Genomic DNA, 19363 nt, shown 5'->3' on the forward strand with positions numbered 1-19363 from the left:
CCTTGAGCACAAGTTGATGAACCACTTGGTGTAACTGGTCGCCTCCATATTTAACCAATTCGGCTGTAATTCCATCGGCTCCTGGCGACTTATGATTTTTTAGCCGATGAATTGCACGGACTGTTTCTCCTAAACTTGGTGGTGGCAGTATTTGTCCGTCGTCTTCAGTTGGCGGGACCTCCAACTCGTCGATGTTCTGGTTGTTCAGTAGTTCATCAAAGTGCTCAACCCATCGCTCCAATATGCCCATTCTGTCGGAAATCAGATTTCCCTCTTTATCTCGGCAGGATGAGCATCGAGGTGTGTAAGGCTTCATCCTGCTGACTTGTTGATAAAACTTCCGCGCCTGGTGCGGTTGCTCCCTGTACTTTTCCAGTTCACAGACTTGTTGGTTCTCCCAGGCTTCCTTTTTCCATCTGTGAAGTCGCTTCTCCGCTCGAGGAGTTCGTGATAAATCTCTGCACGTGCCCGCGTTCTTTGAGAATGCAACATTACTCGGTATGCGCCATTCTTCCGTTCCGTAGCTCATCGGCGAACCAGCCGTTCCGACTCCTTTTGCGGTTGGACCCGAATATGTTTGTGGCCGTATCCATGATAACGTTCTTCAGGTGGTTGTGAAGATCATTTGTCGATGCTTCATCTCCACGGCCTGTGGACTGCGGTTATTGCGGCATCCATTTCCCTCTTATAGGTGTCGCTGAGGGCTGTGTTGTAGATGACTTCAGTGTTAACTCTCACCTGATTGTCAGAGGGGATGTTATTCGAGCTTGGAGCACCATGCCAACGAGATAGTGATCCGAGTCTATGAAACCGGTCCTGTCCAACGCATCTCCTGTAACGCTGTTACATTAGCCCTATATTGGGACAGGGTATCGGCTAGCTGCTTATCAGCTTCATCTCTGTACAGGGAGTGCACGTTCCATGAGAAAATGCGCAAATCGTTATTCCGTTGTCCGTTGTATAATCCGTTCAGTCCGAGGCTCCTTTCGTGGCTCCGTAACATCGACTTTCCATGTAGGGTTGTCAGCCCTACCCAGCCCCCAACCTGGAGGACCAGTTGGTACAATTTGTCCCGTTTTTAGGCGCGGGAGAGTCGTCTTCATCCTTCTTCGTCTGCAGCTTTTCATTAAGAAAGAGCTCCCAGCGGTCACCACGTGGAGGTGGAGATAGAGCTTGGTGGTAGAGCTGTTGGTGTTGGTTCAGCAGGCATTTCCCAGGTTTTATGCTCCATCGTGGGTACCAATCCACGTTTCGCCCTGGGACCTATACTACCCTTTGACCTATACTACCCTTTTCTCTCTTTTCTTCTAACCATTAGGGCTTTTTGATTTACGATCTCTGCTGTTTTTTTGGCGGAAGAAAAGGATTCTTTGAAAGAAGGCTTTTAATTCTGTTTCAAGTAGTCGTTTGCTGTTCTTCACTACATTCCAGTAAATATCTGCTGAAGAAAATAAGGCTACCAGAACAAATCCCTTTATGGTAAAGCCTATCTCGATTTTGAATTCCGAGCTACTAGGAAGATACTCTAGGTAAGTCAACTCACTTGTCTTACCTGCATAGATCGCTAATCGCTGTGAAATCTCCATTCCGTGCCGAACACATCTTCTGCTTCCCCTTTAACATACAACTGTTTTACCTTGCGTCTTTTTTTTCCAACGCAAATCATTTTCTCATATCCTGAGTATATTTCCCTTGCAATAGCCCTTTTCGCGCTTCGTTGGACTGTTATTCCTGGCTCTCCACCCCTTCGTTAAAATTCGTTTCACGCTCCCCTTCCTTCATCTACTTTCATGAATACTCTGCGCTACACTTCAACTTCACTATAAAAGACATAAATCGCATTCTTGCCATCTCCAACCTATCCAGCATTGCTTTTCCCATTCTGCACATATTTCTCCCTGCACACGTCAAAAGGGTTTATCAGATTAGGTAGTTTCCATAATAGGACATTTGGCCTACCATAGGTGGACCCATCATCATCATGTCAAATTGACAGAAGACAACAACACCGACCGAGTGATAGCGTGGGGTTCCAATTGTAATAAAAAATACACTCCCTGCTGAACTCGTCTTCTCCTCCTCCGGCTTCCTTTTTGACTGTGGTTTTCTTCGTGCCTCCCCGCCCAATTCTCTCCTGTTCACTGTATCTTGTATATACGTCTCTTGTGCTTGCTCTTATCACCTCTATTGACAATCGTTTGACAGTTTATCTGCACTCCTTACTGCAGATTCCCTTTCCTCTCTTTCTTCCATTCCGGAGATTTTGGCCTCCCATGCTCCACTGGCTTAATCATCCTAACCTTCCAATTTTTTCCAACAACCTCTCCCATTCCCTCTGCTTTCTATCCTCCTTCCACTTTCATCCTTTATGAACACTTGCTCTGCCTGAATGTCAATACTACCGAAAATTCCTTGGGCTGCACTCTCGAGGTCTTCCTTTCCAACCTCCTCAAGAGTCAATTCTCTTTATTTCCTTGCACATCCCCGTACGTCAAAGCTGACGCACTCGCCACCCCGACTTGAATTTGAAATGGAGCTCCCTCGTTTAAACTTCAAAACTGCGTTTAAATCTACTAAGTTTAACTCACACAAAGCCAACTTTGACGGTCTCAGCTTAGCTTTAGCGTCTATCAACTGAGTTCACATATTGAGCAGCACAACGTGTAATCAATCTCTTTGCAGCTTCTACAATATCCTGTCCGAATTCCTTTCCTGTAATGTCCCTTCTTCCCCTGCTTGCCTGCATTCACACCCAACTTGATTCACAACGGAGATCCTTAAAAACATTCGCCTGAAACATGCACTGCAGAAGAAGTTTTGGGCTTCTAAGAATGACGCCGACTATGCTCACTTTAAGGCTATGCGCTCTACTGTGAAGTCGATGATTAAAAAAACGCATAAAAGGTACTCATTGAGCGTCGAGGCCGCCCTTGCTCGCGGTAACTTGAAACAACAATCAATCTCTTCTTTCTTCTACCAGTTTTGCAGAATCCACTGCCAACTCCACACAACAATCTTGCGACCTTCTCTGCACCCACTTCTCTTCCGTGTTTTCTCCCTCGCCACTGGGCTGACTGCTCCGAATCTGTGGTCACTCCTCTCCTTACGTCGTCCTTGGTTGTCGGATCTGACCCCCAAGGGCTTCCTAACTGCTTCCTTCTTAACTGTAGGACACACATTGTATAATCTACAAGAAAAGTCTAAAAGAATGTTACTTTTCCCCTCTCTAGAAAGAGGCCCTTATCATCCCTATTGTCAAGAGCAGAGACCCTCCTCTTGCTGTGAACTACTGCCCCATCTTTCTTCTCCCCTCTTGCTCCAAAATTCTCGAAAGATACGTTAACGAATGGTTGACCGCGCACCTCGGTTACCTCATCATCAAAGAGTAGCATGTTTCCATGAAACATAGATCTATGGCTTCAAACCGGCTGGTCTTTACCAACTTCACGATAGGCGGTTCATACTGTTTATATTGACTTCGTTTAACTATGGTCTCTGCACTTTTGCTGTCAGTTTCGCCTCTTTGTTGGAAAGTTTGGTCAATTCAATGTTTATGTTCCCCTTAGGTTTCCCTACACTACCCGATGTTGGCATATTGGTTATTTCTTTTCCCCTTTCTGAACTTTTAGTTCTGCTTTTCGGAACTGCCTGTATCCCTTTTTCCTCCTTTAGGGGGTCCCGTAGCTCGATAGCAATCCGGTTAGGTGTCACTTCAAAGGCCTGGGACATTATTGGAACAGCAGGTTCTTCCGTCTTCCTGCAAACCTTTAACTCTGGTAGTCCTCACGATATTCTTTATGGTTTGCTGTACGTTGTGCTTGTCCTTGATAAACTCGGACAGCTCAACTGTTTTTGCTCCGGGCTGGGTGAAGGGTAATGCCTCGGGGCTAGGGATCTGTTCTCTATGGGGATTACTTCTCTTATATGCTCCTTCACTTTCCTCTTATCTATTTTTTTCTTTTACAGTTTTTGGCATTGAGGTCTCAGAGTTGACGAGCTACTCCTTAATGGGTCCTTTCCTTGGTCCTGGCGTATCTCCTTTGTCGTGCTTCTTGAACAAACGCGTTGCGGGGGGGGGGGTATTATTATCCTTTTTGTAGAATAGCGATCTGCTTTTAACTCACCTTTCTTTGGTTTTTTTTACTGGTGATCCCGGTAAGATGGTACTACGCTTGAACACTTCTTTCTCCGAATCCAAAACACTTATAGCATTAGATGCCACGGTAGAAAAATTGCCTACCACCAAGGTACTGGGATCGAGGGATACCAACGACCGGGAACCCCCTTGCTTACTCCCAAAAGGTACAAGGACCTACCATGTAATCTATCGAATGGAGAAGCGGTACATAGAAAAAGGAATTCTGGGAGAATCAGCAAGTTTATAAATTCAACAAGTGCAAGGAGCAACCGCGACAGGTGCGAGAGTCAGCAGGATGAATGATAAGCCGCTAGAAGGCCATGGAACTCATTTAATATGTGGGCGATCAGCTACTTTAACTTCATCAATTTCGGCTCAACGTTTCATTGCTTGATGGCTGCCATTTCTGTTTGCCGCAAGCGATGGAAAAACCGTTGGAATATGGCCCAACCATTTCTTCATCGCGTTCAGGGCCAAGGTAAAACTGTATATGGTCATGGGAGAATTCAGTATCCCGACCAACTTGGCATGACTAGCTAGTTTAGTTTACTGGGAGGAGCCGCAACTCTGAGCACTCAGGCCATTGTTAGGCCTATTGTAGTATCTCCTATTCAAGCCTACGGTGTGCACAAGCTGCAGCGAATCTGAGAACATTCTCCATAGCCAGAGAGTGTGCAGATTTTTCATTAAAGAAAACCCTACCAAGGTGTCTTCGTCTCAGATCTGAGGAGGCCGGGCAGCTGCATAAAAAGGGCAGGGCCATCTCCTCCTCCCCCTCACATTGGCTACACATCGTCGAAATCACCACCTCAATCTTTTCCATATTGTAGTTTAAGGAGCAGTGTCCCGTTAAAAGCCCTACTAGGGGTTTGATGTCCTACTTCTAAAGGGACAACAAAAATTCCGCTCTGGCGACCCCGGGTTCTATCAGAAGGATTTTCGCCTGCCGGCAAGAGTACAAATTTCTCTACCCGGCTGTATGAATCCTCGCAATTTCACCCTTCAGAGTAGACTTGACAGTGGATGACCGGATTCCAAAAGCTGGTTCTGGCCCCACCATTGTGGATACAGACCCTTGGCGAGCCAGTGGGTCAGCTTCCTCATTAACAGCGAGGTTTGAGTGCTCACATCGAACGATCCTTTTCCCTCTATCTTGGCACAGCTCGTGGGTCGTGATTAGCAAGTTTTACCGGGGGCACAATTGTTTGCAGCGAAAAAATTGGGAGCTTTGGGAAGGAGTGCTTTGTAGTTGAACTCAATCAGGTACAAACTGAGCTAGTTAGTTTGCTGTTTGAATCAACATCATGGCAGGAACTTTACTAATGCATTATTGTTTCTAATTTTCATTAATGTATATTTCTAGAGCATGTGTAACTATAGAAAGGACAAAAAGCGGATCCCATGGTACAGCTCAGGTAAGTATGTGCCTCTGTTTTTCTTTAACCGTTAGGGCCTTTTGATATACGATCTCTGCTTCCTTCTGGCGGAAGAAAAGGATTCTTTGAAGGAAGCATTGTAATCCTAGGTTGTTGTTTAGGATCTGCGAGATCCTAAGTCCCCATCCACTTGATGGTGGACCGGACTAAATGAGGAGCAACTTACTCCCTTGTTTTTTAGTCCATGGATCCCTAGTTTGGAGCGTAGCACCCCAAGCATTAAGAATCAAAAAAATCAAAAATTTGACTGACGGTTTCGTCCAGGGCAGAGGCAACTCATCAGACGCGCGTCTTTCCACCTGTTGGCAGTTTCGGTCACGCTGCTCCCAGGGCAGAGGTGAGGCAGCGTCTGATGAGTTGCCTCTGCCCTGGACGAAACCGTCAGTCAAATTTTTGATTTTTTTGATTCGTTGTAATCCTGTTTCAAGTTGTTTTCTCTTCTTCACTACATTCCACTAAAGGTCTGCTGAAGACAGGACAAATCCTTTCATGGTAGAGCCTATCTCGATTTTGAATTCCGAACTACTAGGAAGATACTCTAGGTTAGTCTACTCACTTGTCTGCGCATTTAGGTAAGTTAATTCACTTGCCTCATCCACAGAGATCGCTAATGGCTGGATTGATTATCCGTCGCGAATCCGCACCTTTAATCTCCCTTCTCTGCAGCAATGCCGCATCTTCTTTGATATGTGTACCCTTTCCAAACTTTGTAATTACCTTATGCACTGCTCTGCCAGTTCTGATATTATTTTTCGCACCGCCTCTGAAAGTACACGTAATGCAGACATATTTCAAGTACTCTTCGAGGAGCTCGAGATTTACTTTCACTTTCCGACCCCGAGGCTATGCGGATCGTTTGACTCTGTCTCCTTCTTTAGATTCAAGCGTAAGGTAAGTCATTTACTTGCTCCTCCTTCTGAGGACAATAAGTAACAAGGAATTTGTTTTCTGTATATTGTCTTAATTAAATAAATAGATCATTGTTAATGCGTTAGGCAACATTGAGTTCGGTGCCACCATCAATCGAAATAACGCTACCAATATAGACAAATTGATCAACGCCTATCATGATCTTGAAGTCCTCTATATCCTCCGGATAAACCAGCATGAAGGACACCAGGGGCATAGGGTAATACTGGGTGCAGAGTGAAACCTTGTTGGACTCCTGTTCTTTTCAGATTCACTCGTAACTTGACTTCGAAGGTGCACTTGACACTTTTCGCAGTCGTATATCGCTCTAAAAACAGCTATCACGTTCCTCCTTCTCCACACATTTCGGTGCATTGCAAGAGCATCCAAAGTGAAAACCGTCGATCCAGTGTTCCAGACGTTCTTTGATGCGTTCACAAGCGGGGTCGGCTCGTCGTGATCGGCTTCGCCATTTGGCTCTATCGAATGCCTGATCTGGGTGCAATCTCGAGGCTTTTAAATCCCCTCTGCTCAGACCAATCTTGGCAAGTGAATTCTCGTTTGCACGAATTGCGTGACCATACCATCGAAGACGCCTCTCTCGCAACTTTTCCACGATCGGTGCAACCCCATAACGATCGCGGATATCCTCATTTTGGATGTGATCTAAACGTGTGACGTCACTAGTCCAACGTAGCATCTTCGTCTCCATTACCGCAAGACGCCGTTCATTGTCTTTTATGGTCGGCCAAAACTCAGAACCATAAAGAGCGACTGGACGGGGATGACAGCTAGACTTTCGCCTGAGAAAAGAACACAGCCCAGTGCTGCCGTCAAAGAACGTTCATCCATTCCGGAAGTCCATCATAACCCGCGAAAGTTCTCTTTCTAGACATAGTTGCTTTTTCCAAAGCATGAAGAAGATACGCGATTTACACGTTGCTAGCCCTTTTAGTCGTCGTTTGCGATAAGCAGGGTACCCTGTGAGTGGGTTCTCAATTTTCAACTCAGAGACTACACTGGGCATCAAGCTCTGGACTTAATAGTGAATACTATTGAAGGTACACACCGTTTATCTTTCAGATATCTAGGTGTCACACGGCCAATTTACAGTATAGTCACTATTCCTTCCTCCTATCTAAAAGGAGCTTGGGATTGTCTGTTGCCAATTGTGCCTAGTGATCGCTGTGTGTATTGTCCTCGCTGATGCAACAGGACTGCCACTTACCAGTGCAAAGCTGACAAAGACCAGGTCTATGATTGAGGCGGAGCCTCCCTTTCGAAAGTTGTTTACTTCACCCACGTTGGCCAGGACTATATTCAACTGCGCAAAAGCCTCTAATAGACTACGCGCCCATGCTTTTCTTTCTCTGCTATCCTATTCAAGTGCCCAAGCGTGGAAGTCATCAGCAAACACCTTTGGACTTCGTCCTCGCGTCGAGAACAAGATTCTTAAGCATTTCCTTGAATTCAGACGGTGTCAAACTTGGTAAGCCTGTAGCAGCTGTAAATATATATGCCACCTATTTTCGTCTACGCAAAGCCACTGGTTGCCTGATTCATAGTACATTGTATGACTTGCCGACCACACGCTCATATCACCGTCACATCTGCTGTCCATATGCCAAAGTTACGGTTTCCATTAGGTTCACTTATAATGGCAAGTTCCGTCTCCGTTTCGCAGGTAATCTGCTCAAGTAAATCCTGAACGACCTTGGAATGATTGAGAGTTATTTGAACAAAGTTCATTTTCTCGTTGCAGTCAACGCTTTCCTGAATTGCGGACATGCACCACTGCCGGAAATATGCCAGCTATCTCGTGCCTCCTTTCCTTGGCACAAAATACATTTGGGGTCCCCATTGCACTCTCTGGCAATCATCCAGATCAGGCATTTGATAGAAGCAAAAGGCGGAACCGATCACAATGAGCTGACTCCTCTTGTGAACGGAACAAAGGCTGAAGAAAAAGAAGAAAAAAAGAGGATTGCACTCTCTGGCAACATGGCCTTCCCCCACACTTTCTGCATTGAACGGATCGATCAAGGAAGCTGGTGCTTGCCTTCGCGTGGTATCCAAACATGAGGTATTTAAAACAGCTCTTAAGTGAGACCTGTCTGCCGGCAGACAACCCATCTCATCCAAATAGCCGGAAAGGCCGCCAACTTCATTGGTAATTGTATCGTGGCTGTTTGAGTACCGTCATAGACTTTTTCCGAAGTGAAAATCGACTCCTGGGCAAGTTCTTCTAATTTGCATTGTTTTTTCAAGGCAGTGGTAATTTCTTCTTTTGGTGTTACTTCATCGAGATCCATACATTGTACGTAGATCTCATGTTTTAGGCACGCACTGCGGCATTCTTCCCAAGAGAGTGTTTGACTTGAGTGTGAAAGCTGTCAGTTTTCTTCCACCTGGATCTTTCCAGCTCGAACATGAGATCTCCTTTCTGGATTCTTTGGATCCTGTTGACATTACCACTCAGATCCTTAAGGTCGGAACAAAGCTAGTAGGGGGTAAATTTCCCTTGCTAGAGATATATAACTATAACTTCTGGGCGAATTTGCACTTTTGCTTTCATTTTCGCCCTTTTATTGGAAAGTTTGGTCCATTCAGTGTTTTTGTTTCCCTTGGGTTTCCCTACACTAGCTGACCTTCGCATTCGCTTTTCAGAAGGGGAACTTTTAGTTCCCTTTTCTTTAATTGCTTGTATTCCTTTTCTCTCTTAGGGGACTATTAATTTCTTAGGGAGTTCCTCTTTGCCCTTACTTCTTTATTCGGCCGTAGTTCGATAGCAGTACGGTTAGGTGTCACTTCAATGATCTGTGACCCTATTGGGACAGCAGGTTTTAACTTCTTCTTGGAATTTCTTTCATTTTCCTGCGAACTGATATAGTGAACTCAGATAGTCCTTACGATATTCCTTATGTTTGGTGTACGCTGTGCTTGTCCTTATAAACTCGGACAGCTCAACTACTTTTGTACCAGGCTCGGTGAAGGATAATTCCTACGAATCAGAGGTGTGTTCTCTATGAACTAAGACGTACGCTTTTGTACGCTCCTTCACTTTCCTCTTATGCACTCTTTCTTTCATAATCTTTGGCATTGGCGGAAATCTTAGAGTTTACGAGCTCTACCTGAATGGTTCCTTTCCTTGGTCCAGGATTATCTCCTGCTGTCGCCCCTCTTGAACAAACATGGTAGGTGTTGTTACCGTTTTTGTAGTCCAGTGATCTGCTTTTAACTCAGCTTTCTTTGGTCTTATTACTGATGTTCCCGGTAAGTTGGTACTACCCTTGAACATTTCTTTCTCCAAATCTAAAGCACTTATAGCATTAGATGCCACGGTAGCCTACCACTGGCACTGTGGTCGAGGGCTATCGACCACTCTTGCTCTGCCCCAAAAGACACTGAGATCTATCATATGCTTTGCCCAGGGGAGAAGCGAATACATAGAAAAAGGAAGCCTGGGATAACCAGCAGGTTTATAAACTTGAGGAGTGTAAGGAGCGACCTCAACAGGTGCGAAAGTGAGCAAGATGAATGATAACTCGTCAGGAGCCGATGGAATTTCAGCCGAACAAGGGATTCATCAATTTAGACTTAGGGTTTCGGACAGCGGATCATTGCTTGAAGCCATCTTGCTAGGTTGGATAGAGAATCATACCCCCAGGACACCATCAGTTCATACAAGAGAGGCTTCACTCCAGGCAAATCAGCAACTGATCGGGATTTATTTACGGAAAGCGATGAAAAACTGTTGGAATATGGCCCATCCATCTCCACATCGATTTCAAACCCAGGGTAAAACTGTATATGGTCATGAGAAAATTCAGTATCCTGACTAACTTGATAGGCTAACCACGACCCCTCCGACCCGTTTGTGATACCAGAAAAAGGCAACACGATCACCAGGTTAACCATTTTTATTACAGTATTTCGGAAATCAGTTCCCCCTTTCTCAGTGTTTGGTTCCTTCATTTGTGGGACCATTCACAACAGTCTAGGGCAAGGAGATGTCCTATTATGAAGTGATCCGTGATGCTCATGTAAATGCAAGAGGCGCGATCCTTTTTAACTTCACTCAACTACGGACCTATGCTGATGATATTGGAACCTGGATATCTGAATTTCTTCTAAAACAGGCCCAGATCGAATACCGGTTGTTGCGTTGCTCATGATAATGAACACCTTAAGCTGCAGTATTATTTGGAAGGAAGGGTTCGAGGTAGATAATGATCAATTTCTTGTATTATATGCAGAACGATATGTTTGTGATGGAAGGGCCTGTTAAGTCATCACCTGAAATGACTCACTACCATGACCATTTCACTTCATCTGAAAGTCTCTTCGAAGGTCGCCTGGTACGTTAACAGCTGGCATAGTCCTTTGAAACTCTAGACTCTGAGGAACATTAGTTGGAGGTATGGTACCAGTCAGAGTCTCCCCATTTTATTCTGTGTGTGTGTGTGTGTGTGTGTGGTGGGGAGAAGCTACAGCTTCTGAGCACTCAGGCCGTGGTGGCCCATTGTACTCGCGTCCCCCGTCTAACGGAATATTCCGGATTCGTTAACGTATCGTAGGATTTCCGTTAGTGGATGTGATGCTACCCGTCGTAATTGGAGAACAACGGCACCAAAGATTTGATGCCTGATGCGTCCATAGGCGGGGCATTCACATAGGAAATGCTCCGTGGATTCCGCTTCCTCATTACAGGAGGGACACGTATCATCTTCGGTAATTCCTATTCTGAACATATGCCCAGCTAGTGAATTATGGCCTGTCAGAATGCCCACAATACACCTGCAAGTCCTCCTGCTTTTCGACAGGATAAACTTTGCGGTACGTATGTTGGGTTCTGGCAGGAAAAGTTTGGTGTGTCGAGCAGCATTAAGGCTCTGCCACCTGTCATTATGGGAAACTTGTTCCCAGTTTTTGAAAACAGATTTAGCCAATGCTACTGATACCCCAATTGCTGGCTCCGGTCCCGGCATAGGGGAGATTGACCCCTCTTTCGCTAAAGCGTCCGAGATTTCATTTCCTTCTATGCCACAGTGACTAGGTACCCAGAGTAGTTCCACCGTATTGAATCTAGACATAGAATTCAAACGGTTTCTGCATTCCTGAACGATTTTCGAGGTGATCAAAGGACTGCTCAATGCCCTCAGTGCAGCTTGACTGTCACTGCAGATTGCGATGCGCCTGCCCTTCAACCGCTCGTCAGTCACCCAGTTTGCCACCCTTAGGATCGCATAAACTTCGGCTTGAAAAACCGTTGCATATTGTCCCAAAGGAAAAGCCCACTTCTCGTTTTTATTCGAGAGGTAGACTCCGGCTCCAGAACCCTCTTCTGTTTTTGAGCCATCGGTGTAGAAGACTTCCGTATATCCCTCCACGCATTCCTCTGGGTCTTCCCAGTCCTCTCTACGCTTCAGGGTAACTACATATCTTCTACGAAGCAGATGTATGGAGACACGAGAATCGGAAGGCATTGTAAGAACTGGATTTAGTCCTCCCAGTAACTCTTCCAATGCTCTGTGCCCCCCACATCCGTTGTTTTCCCATAGATCTAGTCGAATTAGCCTATGAGCTGCTCTCATTGCAGTGCTTTGAATAAATATATCCAGGGGCTGCAAATTGAGTAGTGCATTCAGAGCTGCGCCGGATGTCGTGCTCATGGCACCAGTGATACCCAGACAAACAGTTCTTTGCAGTGCAGCTAGTTTACGGTGAAAACCTTTTTGTCTCACTTTAACCCATCACACTACGGATGCATATATGAACATCGGCCTAATGATGGCAACGTATATCCACATTACCACATGAGGCCTGAGTCCCCATGTCGAGGCAAAGGTCCGTCTGCACAGCCCATAAGCTGTGAGAGCTCGTTTCATCTTTACCTCTACATGTTTGTTCCAAAGAAGTTTTTTATCTAGAGTAACCCCCAGGTATTTCACTTCTTCAGAGAGTTGAAGGGTAGTACCCCTCATCTCAGGGAGGCAAAGTCCATCCAGTTTTCTCCTTTTTGTGAATAAAACCATTGTGGTTTTATTTGGATTAACTGACAAACCACGTCTAAGGCACCAGCTGTCTATCAAATCAACGGCACGCTGTATGTTCCTACACACCGTTCCAAGATCCCGATCAACAGCAAGTACAGCCACGTCATCAGCATAAGCTTGAGCGTGTATTGGCAAATTTTGCAGTTCGCAAAGCAGTGAGTCGATCAGCATACTCCACAGAAGCGGCGACAGCACACCTCCTTGGGGGCAGCCCTTCGTTGCCTCCGTAGTCAGGTAGCGATCGACCCCTACCTCAGCGCACAGCAATCTTTGCGTTAGCATAGCATGGATCCACTTAATTAAAGCATCATCAACACCATGCGCTCTGGCGGCATCACAAAGTTTTTGGAAAGGGCCACAGTCAAAAGCCCCTTCAATGTCCACAAACACCCCCATCGCGTACTCACCATTCAAAGTTGCATCCTCTATCTTTGTGACCAAAGAATGAAGAGCAGACTCACAGGACTTTCCACGTTGGTAAGCATGTTGGTTTTCACTAAGTGGGTGTGACCTGAGTGCCTTTCCACGAATGTGACGCTCCACCAGTCTCTCCAAACCTTTCAGCAAGAATGAAGTCAAGCTGATCTGTCTGAAGTTCTTTGGATTAGAATAGTCATCTTTCCCAGGTTTCGGTATGAAAACTACTTTAACCTGTTGCCAAGAAGAAGGCACGTAGCCCAGAGCAAGACATCCTCGAAAAATATTTCTTAGAGGTCGCTCTAAATGCTCCATACCCTCCTTTAGCATTGCCGGATAGATGCCATCCATGCCAGGTGCTTTGAAATGTTCAAAGGACAGTATCGCAGCTCTCACCTTTTCAAGGGTAACAACCGCTTTCGCAGTGTTCCAGTTCCTCTTGCAACAATTGCGTGTTGAAGGGGTTGCAAGAACCGTCAACTCTCCCCCTACCACTTCTCTCACCCGTTCCCCCGGGTGGTGTACTTCCAGGAGGGTCTGTACTGAGTCCAGTCTGGAGCTCGTGAAAGTACCGTCGGGTTTTCTAAGATAATCCAACTTGGCCGACTCATCCCTTTTGAGGACTCTGCACAGCCTTGAAGTCTCCCTTTCGCCTTCCAGTTCCTCACAGTACGCTCTAAAGGAGTCTCGTTTCGAGCACCTCACGAGCCTCTTATATTCACGTTGTGAGTTCCTGAAATTTAACCAATCTTCGTTCTTGTTACTTTTGCAAGCACGATTTAGAAGTCGCCTGGTTGATTTCCTGAGTTTTTGCAGTTCTCGGTTCCACCAAGGAACTGTTTTACCGCTTTGGCCTCGGGAAATAGGACAAGCCTCTTCATAACACTCTAAAAGTGTGTAGTTCAGAGTTTTCAATTCATCTTTCAGCACCAAAGGAGTCCTTAGTCGCCTAGGGACCTGTACTTTATTGCTAAGAAGTTCATTGAACTTTGCCCAATCCGTTTTCCTAGGGTTCCGTCTTTGTACTGCAGACTGTTCGCCCGTAATAGTCAGATTGAATTCTAGATATCGGTGATCTGACAGTGAGACCTCGTCTAGCACTCGCCAGTGTGTAATCAACTCTAACAATTTTGGGGTACAGATTGTTAGGTCAATTACTTCGCATCTTCTCGGTCCCACGAACGTAGGGGCGCACCCCACGTTTGCAGTCATAAGACCAGCTGAAGTGATGAAATCAAATAGCTTCTCTCCTCTTGGATTGCATTTGCTACTGCCCCAACAAATATGTTGAGCATTCGCATCTCAACCTATTAAGAGTTCGAGACCACTTGATTCTGCATACGCCACCAGATCCCTAAGTTCTTGCGTCGGTGGAGGATACAAAGAATCATAGGGTAAATAAGCGGAGGCAACTATGATGTTTTTCCTCTCGCCATTTATCTGGTATTGTATGATGACCGTAGCTAAGTCCTGGGGACAATATTGTCTCAGCATAGTTGCCTCTAACCGTCTTGACATCAGGACGCAAGCTCTCGGTCTTATGGATCTTTCGTCGTAGAAGATCCTAGCCCCCTTTACTGATCCAATGCCACAGATTCTGTTAAATCGAACCCACGGTTTTTGCACCAGAAAGATATAGGGGAAATCCTGTAGCTTTGTCATTCTCGCTGCCAACAGGTAGGAGGGAGCTTTGGCATGCTGCAGGTTGATTTGACCAATCTTTATGTTTTTCGACATAAACTTAGTCTATTGTCTTATAGAAAACAGTTAGAAGCGTATGCGGCAGTCCGCGTATGACGGGGTTTCCCCCACGCCGTACCGCCAGAGACTCGATCCCCTCGTGATTGATTTCTCTGAGAAAAGCCGTACTTGGGAGTACCGCAATTCCCATGTTCTCATCCACGAAAGATCTCATCTCATCCCGCAGAGCATTCGTCTGTTTTCTACTTAGCACCTTACTTGGTTTGCGGTGTCCGGGTTGCATAGATTCGATCACTCGAACTGGCATCAAGTCAGTTCCGTTTGCGCCTCTGGCTTCCCTTCCTTCCGCCTGTTCCTTGGAAGGTGTAGGAGAAGTTACTAGCAGGTAGGATTCACTCTGTAGTCCCTTCCCCAGTGCGAGCCCCCATACGGGGGTTCCGCCCCTGTATGCACTATCCTCCGCGCACGTCTCCATTGTGGGAGAGCGCACCGAAGATGCTGCAATTTGCTCTATGTTGTGTAAGTCGAAGACCATCATTGTTCTTCGCTCTCAAAATGGAGATGATGCCCTACAGTCTCCTGATATGACTGAATTTCAGTCTATATAGGAAAAAGTGGAGCACCATATGGTGACTTCCCCTGAGCACATTCAGACTCTGTTGGTCCAGTTCGAATACCAAGTTGAAGCCCTCCACGTTTGTAGATTGGTCCTTCCTGGCATTCATGAACTTCACCCTCCAGTGTCCAAAGTCCATGCCCGGGTTCTGTTCACCCAGTAAGCCTTCCATCGAGGGCCCGGTAGCCAACATCCGACATGTTCTGTCCTGCGTAGCTCAGTGTTCACAATAGTGAACTTGGGCCGACCGCCGGAACTGAAAGTTGGGATTACCTGCTGGAGCCACTTTAAGGCAGCCTCGTCAGCGCACTCCAAATGTAGAAGCCCATCACGAAAACCTTGATCGTTAAATCGTAGCTTCGTTCCAGGCTCCTTCATTTTCTTCCACAGGCATTCCTGGAGGATGGTAAATTGTCCCTCTGACATTTTGCCATCCTTGGAGGAAACTCCCACGGCAGCAGTCAGAACAGAGGCCGCAGCTTGCGCATACGTCCTCTTCCTTCCCGCCTTCTTGTTCGTATTCCTGTGGGAGGGACCAGCTTCATTGAGATCTCTCTCGCTGATTTGATCACCTCCCGGCACACCGGTCCTAATCCCCGCGAGACGCGTGGATGTAAGCCCTGGTGCGGAGCACAATAAAGCGTCGGCCACAGCAGATGTGTTGGTCTTACGCTTCTTGCGCGCATTACCGCTGACTGAAGAGTCTGGTGCGTCCAGTGTGGATCTTACCGGGGTTTCCAGTTTATCCCCACCTTCCGCCGGAGAATCCGCTACCTTGCGTCCGATTTCTCTGGGCGTTACCGCGCCTAATGGTACAGCCACGTCCATGTCCTCATTCCCAAGGTGCTTCATCTTCCTTCGCAGTGCTCTCTTCTGCCGTCGGCTTAGGGCCTTTCCAGGTTCACGGTGTTCGGACCGCTTGGATCCATTTCCACATACTGGCGTTGAACGAGTAGCGTTCACGTCACCAGCTTCCCGTTCTTCCGCTCTTCCCAGTAAGGATGGCGGAGAAGGTTCTGACAGGCAGGATTCAGGCTGTAGTCCCCCCTCCTTAGTGGCCGAAGTTCCCTTCTGCCAGGCCTTTCTCTTCCGCTTGCGGGTAGATTTGGGCTGTAGTACCGCGGACGGGCCGGCCGTAGTCGGATTTCCAGTTTCTCCCAATTTGAGAGTTTCCGTACTTTCCTTTCTGGCTAACTTCGCCGTAGGCACTAAATGCAAACTTTCCACTGAGTCGGAAAGCATGCCTTCTACAGATTGCTCTATAGGCAAATATGAACGTGGTGAGGCTTCCAAAATCCGCGCCTCGGCCGCGACATGATTGCTCATGGTCGCGGGTGGATTCGAAGTCTGTGACTTCTTACCACTTGGAGAGTTTATATCCATCGTTTCCATATTCATATTTTTGGACACCCTTAGTGTAGTAGTAAACTACTACAGGCTCCCTCACCACGACAAGGTGGTGTCCGAGGGGGAGCCATTTTATTCTAATACAGTTTTGGATGGTATGATCATCAGATTTGCCAAGAATTGGGCTGATGATACATTAAAAGTGTGCTCATGTGGTCGATAGACAGTTTTTCTGAGAATATGGTCAAATACGGTCTATATAATATGATACAATGAACTGAATTGCATCAACTCGAAAGGATAAAAACTTACCTCGGGTGGTGGACTCCCGTGACCAGAACATTCTATGTGTCCTCCGGAATTATTGGAAAATTCCACTTTGTGAGCCGGTTCATGCAGAAATATGGGCCCTTGAAGATCTAATCCAATGGAATCTGAAACAAAAATAAAGTTGAATAAGTTTAAATATTTTAAGGTTTTGTGTGAAACAAAACCTTATTAGAATGGTGACGGTGTCTGTCTGTCCGTCTGTCCGTCTGTCTGTCTGTCTGTCTGTCTGTCTGTCTGTCTGTCTGTCTGTCTGTCTGTCACACCCGATTTATTCGGAAACGGCTAGACCGATTGTCACGAAAATTGGTGAGAGTATGTAATCTGGTGATCCCTTTACATGCAGTAAGTGGCGCCATCTTACGTTAAGTTTAAGGGGGGCTCTCCGTACATGTGAATGGAGGGTGCAAATTTTTTTTTCACAGAATGTAGCCAAGTAGGGTATCAAATGAAAGGTCTCAACTAGTACTTTTCGAATCTGGTTCAATATTTGATATTAGATGAAACATAGGGGAGTAAGGGTTGAAAATATGACCCACAAAAAGTGTAACAGGTCTCGTTCTCAGAACCTCTCCAACCGAAAAATCTGGAAAAAATCACAGTGGTGCATCTCTACGAAATCTAGGCCTCAAAATATATCCGGTTCCGATATCTGCACAAATAAAGTTAATAATAGTATATTTCCACATTTTAGAAATTTACCCAGCACCCCCCCTTATGTTCATCCCAGAAATACAAAATTTGGCATGAGTGTAACGAAGAATATAATGCACAGTTTGGTCAAGTTTGAAGAAAATCCAATTATTATTAACAAAGTTATTGGGGGTGAAACTTTACAATTTTTTGTGAATTTCGTGCACTTTACAACCCGCATGACGTCATCATCACATATCAATTCGTCAATTCCACAACGAAATGAATTCTTATGAATTGGGTCGCAGACAATTATTTTGTTTTAGTTTTTTAGTTATTTGTCAACCAGACATGTGTATATGTAGGTATATAATATATGCGTGCTAATGAACTTTGCGGCTAGTGCCTAATTCAGATAGATATAAGACGTAAATCGGAAATATGGGTACGATCAATTTAGATACGTGCATATATGTGTACAGCAGGTAATAGGCAGTTTGTTTGTTTAAGGTGAGCGTGATATCTATGGCTCTACTATGTACGTATGTCTCGTAGTTTGGAAAAATATGAAGGATTATGTTGGATTTGTAGCTATATACGGACAGAGAAATGTGCGTCTCTTACATAAGATGAACACAAAACCTTTATACCCGAAGCGCGAGCTTCCGGTATTCCGACTTGTTTCTTTTTGGAGAGAAGTTGAAAAGGACTTTGAAAAGTAGAGGTCAAAATAAGGTTATTTCTAAATCTAATGAATGCCTATGTACATATCTGGCGACACATCGGAGGCGCGAACCCTGAACGGCATCGCGAATTCGCCTCTGCCGCCGCATTGAACGGCCGTGGAAACAGCTGACATCCTGACAAGAGACCGGAGTGGTCTTGTCGTGGGGAGCAGATTTTGAATATCTAAATTCGTACTTAAAGAATTAATTAAGAACATTGTTAAAATTTTAGCTGAGTTGTATTCAGCTAGCGTGAAGTCTTTGATCATTTTAAATAAATTAGTTAAGCTTATTTGAGAACACATTTTTCATTTAATTGAGGAAACGGATTCTCCAAGCATACATACATCTACACAATTCTAAACATTCACAGAAGTATGGATATAGATACTATTTAAATTATTCGTTGAGGTAATCGATAGCCTACAACCCTTCAATCAGAATTGAAAGTTTCTGCTTTAATGAAAACAATTTTTCAAATCCTCCGTCAACCACAGGCGTCACAATCCGAACTGTTAGGTCTAAATTGAACGCAGAAATGGAGAGAAAATAAAAATTTCACTAACAAACAGAGGAAAAAGTTTGATTTGCGTAATGAAACCCAAATCACTTTTCGACAATTTGACGGATTAAATAATTCCGTCGAATCCTGCTTTCCTTTCATGGAAGGGTTTCACTCACAATTATTTTAATCAATTATTCATTTGTGTGTCGATAAGCCTTGCAGACTCAAATTAATTTTAATACTCTCATTGTAGCCTGCGAGTACTCCTTGGAAGGACCTGCCCTCATCTGCTAATTGTAAGCTTCGCCCCTATTAATTGCGTCCTCTCGTTCCGCATTGAATCATTCCCTGAACTCCGCGGATCATTCGAAACGTAATAAGCATTAGGATTATGGGAACATTCGCAGGCCGAGAAATTAAAAAGTAATAAATGGAAATCCAAGGAGTTCCCTGGAAAAGGGATCGGGACTCCATTAAGGGATGTTGAGGAGTTTATTATTTGTCAGTCATTAGCACCCAACCAATTCAGGTTGTGCTCTCGGCCAGCACAAAA

General features: G+C 45.3%; 1 protein-coding gene across 3 annotated transcripts in view; it reads right to left on the minus strand.

Annotated features, from left to right (window-relative positions):
* LOC119650092 (Down syndrome cell adhesion molecule-like protein Dscam2) overlaps nucleotides 1-19363 on the minus strand; it is a 305680-nt gene that overhangs the window by 171252 nt on the left and 115065 nt on the right. For all 3 annotated transcript variants that reach the window (XM_038052607.1, XM_038052609.1, XM_038052608.1), the window contains exon 3: nucleotides 16933-17054. In XM_038052607.1, coding sequence (XP_037908535.1) covers nucleotides 16933-17054 — 122 coding nt within the window. The remainder of the gene's footprint in view (nucleotides 1-16932; nucleotides 17055-19363) is intronic.

Source organism: Hermetia illucens, chromosome 2 (assembly GCF_905115235.1).
Source record: "Hermetia illucens chromosome 2, iHerIll2.2.curated.20191125, whole genome shotgun sequence".
Classification (NCBI taxonomy): domain Eukaryota; kingdom Metazoa; phylum Arthropoda; class Insecta; order Diptera; family Stratiomyidae; genus Hermetia; species Hermetia illucens.